Below are 7,500 nucleotides of genomic sequence, written 5' to 3'. Positions count from 1 at the left end.
AACTTCACAACCAGGACAATGTTCTTATTTCTGTGTTGGTTGGCGATTTGTCTTTTGATTTTCATTCTGTAAGTCTTTATAATCTCATAATGATTCTGATTGGACTCTGAGGGAAACTCCATGAGTTCATCTTTGCTATTAGGAGGGAAACTCAACTCTTCTTGATTTTGAGGGACATTTCTGCTGACTGAGATGTTTCTCCTGTAGCTATGAGATGTTTACGTTTCCATTTCCTGTCAGGCTATCGGATGCGTCTTGGCTCCAGCACGGATAAGAAGGACTCGGGGAGGATCCATGTCGACTTCGCCCAGGCCAGGGACGACCTGTACGAGTGGGAGTGCCAACAACGCTTACTGGCCCGGGAGGAGAGACACCGACGGAAGGTCCACGAGGACCGCCTGCGACCGCCGTCTCCCCCTCCCATAGTGCACTACTCTGAGCACGAGGCGGGGCTGCTGGCTGAGAGACTGAGAGGTGAGCTGACAGCCTGGAGACACAAACACATACATGACACACACATGTAGAGGACCAGCTGCCTGGATGAGACCTGAGGACTTCCCTCATGTCTCCTACACACTTACACGCTCCACACGCTTCATGTCAGCTCAGCACACACGTGTGTTTGATGCGGTGTAAAGAGGCCGAAGCGTGGATGTGTAGAAATAAACAAGGGCTCTTAGTCAGGTGTAACAATCTAACATCGTGTTCGGCTTTTCATCGCTCTTCATAACACATCTGTTGTGTTGCTGTGTGTGTGTGTGTGTGTGTGTGTGTGTGTAATCTTCAGTGCAGTGGGCTCAGATGACACGCTGAGATACCTCACAGCATTAATAACATCATTGAATGGCTCCTTCACAAGAGGCACAGCTACTGAGGCAAGCAACGCAACGCAGCCATGAGGCAATAACAGGCACACACAGACGGAGGAGGGGGAGGGGGAGGGGGAGAGGGAGAGACAAAGAGAGGGGGGAAGAGAGGGAGAGGGAGAGAGAGAGAGGAGGGTAGAGGGAGAGAGAGACTTTCCTCTAAGACGACTCTGTGATTTCCCGTCTTGGTTTGTTGTTTACAGCTTCATCCTCTTCCTGCCTTAGTGCCCTTGAGCCTCTGTTGGTTTCCCTCGTGTTACGATATGTTTGGGCCGATCTGAACTCTAAACCTTTGAGGACGTGGTCACGCCTCTCTCTGACCGGCCTGCTGAGAGCCAATCAGAGCGCAGCAGCAGCAGCAGCAGCACCCAGATGAGGCGACGGCAGGTTGATGTAACGGCGGCGTCACACAGATAAGAAGCAGTCACGTCCTCCTGTGCTGCTGATACTCAACACAAACAGCTGAATAACCTTTATGAATTCATTTCTCACTCAGGCCCTTTCTGGCAGGGTAGTGGAGCTCGGCGTTATTGTGCCGCTGTAATGTGCCTGTAATCTGCGGCGGCGGCGTGTGAATGGGCCTTTATCTGTGCGGGGTGCAGCGTCTCCTCACAGGTTGTGTAGCAGAGGGTATTGAGCTCATTAAAGGCTCCTAATTCACTCTGTTCTGCTGTCAGCCGCCGCTCTGTGACGCCGCTCTGTTATTATTCAAATGGGGAGAAAGCAGAGACTCGGGCGCCTTTATGACCGAGAGCCAATTCAGCTGCTGGATCTGGTTGAAGAGTCAAAAATCAGAATGGGGCTTTTGTGCTCGGTGGCTGCGGAGCGATTCATAGAGGCGTGAACAGTGACTGCTCTAATCCCCACCGGCTGCTCTACGCTGTTTGTTTAGCACGATTGAACGTTTAAGGTCCCGTAAAATGAGACGGTTAGGGTTTGATGTGTTTGGGAAGGAAACGGACCTGTGGACGTCAGGCGGCAACGATGGCTCCCAGAGTGGAAGGAGGAAGAACAGACAGAGCAGAAACACAGAGCTGCACCCGCTCTAACGCTCTGGGGAAGTCCTGGGGAAAGGAACAGAAAACGTGAGCGATACAGCGTCGCTCAGCGCTGAAGCTCCTCCAGCGTAATCACAGCTCTGCAGCTCGTTACTGCAGAACAATGCAGGTGTTAATGAGGTAATGAGCCTTTAAGAGCATGTTTGGATGCAGCAGCAGAGACGGACGGCCCCATGAATAAAGATATTCAAGTTCACACTGGATACAGACGCACACACACACACACACACACACACACACACACCTGCACTGCAAACATCTCAAACTAAAGTCATAATAAACACAAACGGCTGCATTAGCATTGATCTCCTCCGCTCAGTGTTTAGTGGAGATGTGTGGACCTCTTACACGTCTGTACTCTCCGTCCGCCGCAGACGACAATAACTTCAGCGACACCACGGCGGTGCTGTTCACCTGGGTCGACCGGGGAGAAGTCAACCGCCGCACCGCCAACCACTTCTACTCCATGATCCAGTCGGCCAACAGCCACGTACGGCGACTGATGAGCGAGAAGGCCCAGCACGAGGAGGAGATGGAGCAGGCCAAGGAGATCTTCAAGAACGCCCTGGTGACCATACTGACGCAATGTAAGAGAACTTCAGATCAGTACAGTATTGACAGAACTCTGCCGGCTCCATGTGGGACCTTCAGGTAACTTCATCCACGCCTCCATCGTGTTCACGCCACCAGCAGCTGTGTGTTGATTGTAGGCGGGGCTAGATGAGGCCCTGGTTGCTTCACCGTGCGGCTCCATGCAGCTTCCAGCCTCTTTCAGTCCGTCGCTCACAAATTTACTGCAGAATTTCCTTTCAGTGGTTCTCGCCAATTCCTGATAAACACGTCTCCTGATCTCCTGCAAACAAACCGACACGCTTAATGTACGCTAACCAAACAAGTACATCAGCTGCTGGTGGACATTGTTGAGCATCTAAGGAGGCAAACAGCAGATATTGTTCTCAGGAGTTGGTGGAGACCAATCAGAGGTAAATCTGCTGTTTTTCTGCTCATTTTCTGCATCAAGTTTCTCTTAAATTCCAATAAACCAGTGACAGAAATGAAACCGTTGGATAAATGTTTGACTGAATCCTCGGGGTGAATGTGACCAAATGTGACGACGCGTCCAAGTCACAGTAGATGATTGCAAATTGAATAAATTGGTGATTAAAGATGACATCATCCCCCAGCGTGCGGCGCAGCGTCTCTGTGTCCTCACGGATTACGCCGTCCGACCATAAAGACATTTTCACCGCATCGATTTGAAAGCCTGGATCCAAGTCATTTAGTCAGTGAGGACCTTAGCCTGGTTGCCATGACAACCCCCCTCCCCCCCATCCCCCTCGGCATCAGCTCCATTATCTTCGCTGGGCTGTGAGCTGTTGATTGGGTCAGCATGCAGAGGCTCTGACCTTTACACAGGATCCTTATATTTACCCTTATATTATCCTTATATTTACCCTTATATTATCCTTATATTTACCCTTATATTTATCCTTATATTTACCCTTATATTGTCCTTATATTATCCTTATATTTATCCTTATATTACCCTTATATTATCCTTATATTATCTTTATATTTACCCATTACGATCATTACATTACGATCATTTTGGCAGACGCTTTTATCCAAAGCGACTTACATTACATTATATACCTTACATTACCACCCTTCGCAGAGGGGGGAGCAATTGAGGGTTCGGTGCCTTGCTCAGGGACACCTCGGCAGGGGCTCGAACCGGCGACCCTCCAGTTCCCAAGCGGAAGCACTACCCACTGAGCCACTGCCTCCCTCCCTACCCTTATATTATCCTTATATTTTCCCTTATATTTACCCTTATATTATCCTTATATTTACCCTTATATTGTCCTTATATTATCCTTATATTATCTTTATATTTACCCTTATATTATCCTTATATTTACCCTTATATTTACCCTTATATTATCCTTATATTTTCCCTTATATTTACCCTTATGTTATCCTTATATTTACCCTTATATTGTCCTTATATTATCCTTATATTATCTTTATATTTACCCTTATATTATCCTTATATTTACCCTTATATTATCCTTATATTTACCCTTATATTTACCCTTATATTATCCTTATATTTACCCTTATATTTACCCTTATATTATCCTTATATTTACCCTTATATTACCCTTATATTATCCTTATATTTACCCTTATATCTACCCTTATATTATCCTTATATTTACCCTTATATCTACCCTTATATTATCCTTATATTTACCCTTATTATCTGGGTTGAACCCAGTGGACCTGTGTGTTGTGTGTGTGGTTCACTTCATCTTCAGTTGTCAGCCTGTGAGTGTGTGAGCAGATGGAGGGTGAGTACAGCACACTCTCACTCTCACTCTCACTCTCACTCTCACTCAGCCTCAGTCTCTACATTTAACCTCTGTTATCATGCTGTGTCTGATTTTGCTTTATTTGAATGTGATGTTTGAGAGTAAACAGGTTGTGTTGACAGAAGAGTCATGTGACAGGATGTGCTCACACTGGGCGACTCTAGAGCCCAGAGCGTCCAGCGTGAGCCTCAGAAAAGAACGAGCATACTTTAGAAAGGGCTCACCTGAACAGAGTGGATGGCTTTCTTACTGTTTGCACTCACACATCCATTATCTCGTAGATGATGTCATGTTGGTACATGTTGACATGTGACTGACAGGTAGATGTTCAGCTGTGACATCACTCAGACAGAGCAGCCATCCAGTCTGTGTCAGCGTGTCCCTGTCAGTCCTGAAGGATGTGAAGGTGTGGAGATGTAAGTAGAGCGAGCACAGAGCAGGAGAGGCCTGATCACCATGACCTCCACCATGACCTCCACCGTGACCTCCACTAATCTGACCCTGAGCCCTCTGCTTCAAAAGGATTCAGTAACTTTGATCCCTGGAGACACAAACCAACGTGTTCCTGTTCCACTCCAGCAGCTCACAATCCACAGATCTGTCCCCTTCACACAGGGACACGTCTGTGATACACACTCCAGCTGGGATCACTCATGATTGATTCTCACTCATCTGCTCGGCTCCACGTCACAAAGATGACCTTTATTCTCCTCACAAAGATTCTACATTCTAGAAGATGTTATGAGTCTTTCTAAAGCGTTTATGAAAGGAAGCCTCAGGTGACATCAGAGGAGGAACATGTCTGAGTCAGGTGAGGTCCTCAGGTGACATCAGAGGAGGAACCTGTCTGAGTCAGGTGAGGTCCTCAGGTGACATCAGAGGAGGAACCTGTCTGAGTCAGGTGAGGTCCTCAGGTGACATCAGAGGAGGAACATGTCTGAGTCAGGTGAGGTCCTCAGGTGACATCAGAGGAGGAACCTGTCTGAGTCAAGTGAGGTCCTCAGGTGACATCAGAGGAGGAACCTGTCTGAGTCAGGTGAGGTCAGAGTCTGACAGGAGCCACGTTGAGGTTTCCCCTGACGTGGAGTCGAGCAGATGAACTGATTATGGAGCGACTTGTGCCTTTAATTTGAAAGGATTGACCCTTGGCACTAGATGGAGGCGTGCGTTTCCCCTCAGTGTGCTGGCTGCATCCCCGGCCTCTCCTCTGTCTGCTGTGAGCCTCACTCAGTGCTGACACGCCTCATAAACGGCTTGTTTTGTCTCGATCCCTCCTCCTCCTCTTCCTCCTCCTCCTCCTCTTCCTCCCCCCCCGCTCACCCCCCCAAAGTCGAGCAGATCACCGCCGTTTTCACCGCCGCCACCAGGCAAAAGGCATGGGACCATTTCTCTAAAGCACAGCGCAAGAACATAGACATTTGGCGCAAGCAGTGTGAGGTTGGTACACTTCTGTGTTTGTGCTGTGACTTTGTGAGTCCACAGGAGGAAGATCAGACAGACGGACGGACAGATGGACAGACAGCTAGACAGACAGACAGTTAGACAGACAGACAGACCAGACAGACAGACCTTTGCTGGTCTGGATCTGTGGGCTCTCCTTCTCCTGCACTCTCCTTGCCTCAGATGTGAGGCAACATCTGGGCCTCCTGGACAGAGTGAGGTGCTGCTATGGCAACAGTGATTTCCAGGGTTAAGTCTCTGATCAATTATTCAGCCACAGTGGAGTAGAGCTGCTCTGCCTCGTGTAGAGCTGCTCTGCCTAACGTAGAGCTGCTCTGTGTGTGAGCTCAGCTTCTTGTGTAGCAGCGGAGGTAAGAGCATCACTACGTTTACATGCACACTGAGTGTGTCTGGACTCACATGTTGTCGTGTGTTTCATGCTGTAGATCCATTTATAATCAGGAGGTCCAGGTCTGCTGGAGGAACCTGATCATTCATTCATGATGTTTACATTTGTTGCCCCTGGTTTTAACTTCACACCTTTGTTTTGATTCAAATCCACTTTTGATTTATAATAGTTTCCCTTATAACTGCTCTTTATCTCATTTATGTATCCGTATGTTTGTGTGGTTTATATATATATGTATTATTTTGTAATTCTTTGTCTTATCTAATAGTTTTTTTTAGGTTATTTTTGTTTTATTTCCCTTGATTTTATTGATTCATCTTGTTTGTTGTAAATCAAAACATTTAGCAAAGTACAGAACGAGTTACAACAAAGTGCTGTGTCAAAAAATCAATTTGATTGATTGATTGATTGATTGATTGATTGATTGATTGATTAATGGGCCGATCCTCAGCGTGCATGTAAAGGTACTGACTGATGTGACTTGTTGAGATGAGGTCATGTTAGCCTGCTGAAGGCCGCCTCACTGCTGTAATGATGTCTCTGGTAAGTACACACACACACACACACACACACACACACACACACACACAGTGACCTGAGGAGACATGATGCAGCTCAGGTTCAGGCACTCTGCTGACAAACCTTAGGGACCAGATTAACACCTGGCTGTCAATCAATTTTACAGCCATAGAGCCATGGCAACAAGGAGACGCATCAGTACCTTAGATCTGTTTGATGCTGGATAAGATGTTTAGAAATGAAGTTCAGTTCCAGATGAAAGTTTTAAACTGTGTCTTAGTCTCATGCTGATGTTTGTGGGAGATGAGCTCACACACCCTCACACACCCTCACACACCTTCACACACCCTCACACACCCTCACACACCTTCACACACCCTCACACACCTTCACACACCCTCACACACCCTCACACACCTTCACACACCCTCACACACCTTCACACACCCTCACACACCCTCACACACCCTCACACACCCTCACACACCTTCACACACCCTCACACACTCCCACCGCCCCGGGGCATCCTCCACCTCCTGCTGTATGTGTGTGTGTGTGTGTGTGCTGTGTGGTGCTGAGCCGTCTGCACTCTGTGTGCTGTGTGGTGCTGTGGCAGGAGCTGAGGAACGCACACAGCGAGGAGATCATGGGCATCCGGCGGGAGGAGGAGATGGAGATGTCAGACGACGACTCCGACGAAAATCCCTGTAAGAAGGCTCGCATGGAGGAATACGGTGAGAGGACCAGACCAGACCTGGACCAGACCTGGACCAGACCTGGACAACCAGGAGCCAAGAACAAAAGTAAAACTAAAAACCTCCTCTCCTCTCCTC

General features: G+C 47.9%; 1 protein-coding gene across 1 annotated transcript in view; it reads left to right on the top strand.

The window, feature by feature from the left end:
• The window catches only part of enox1 (ecto-NOX disulfide-thiol exchanger 1), a 17,378-nt gene that overhangs the window by 4,241 nt on the left and 5,637 nt on the right, over positions 1-7,500 (top strand). The window contains exons 5-8 of the mRNA XM_076138945.1: positions 241-474; positions 2,299-2,511; positions 5,630-5,736; positions 7,284-7,401. Of these exons, the coding sequence (XP_075995060.1) occupies positions 241-474; positions 2,299-2,511; positions 5,630-5,736; positions 7,284-7,401 (672 nt within the window). The remainder of the gene's footprint in view (positions 1-240; positions 475-2,298; positions 2,512-5,629; positions 5,737-7,283; positions 7,402-7,500) is intronic.

Source organism: Genypterus blacodes, unplaced genomic scaffold (genome assembly GCF_046128005.1).
Source record: "Genypterus blacodes isolate CSIRO-AG114 ecotype Tasmania unplaced genomic scaffold, CSIRO-AGI_Gbla_v1 ptg000421l_1, whole genome shotgun sequence".
In the NCBI taxonomy this organism is placed as follows: domain Eukaryota; kingdom Metazoa; phylum Chordata; class Actinopteri; order Ophidiiformes; family Ophidiidae; genus Genypterus; species Genypterus blacodes.
The sequence above is the reverse complement of the archived record's forward strand: the minus strand, read 5'-3'. Positions and strand labels throughout refer to the sequence as shown.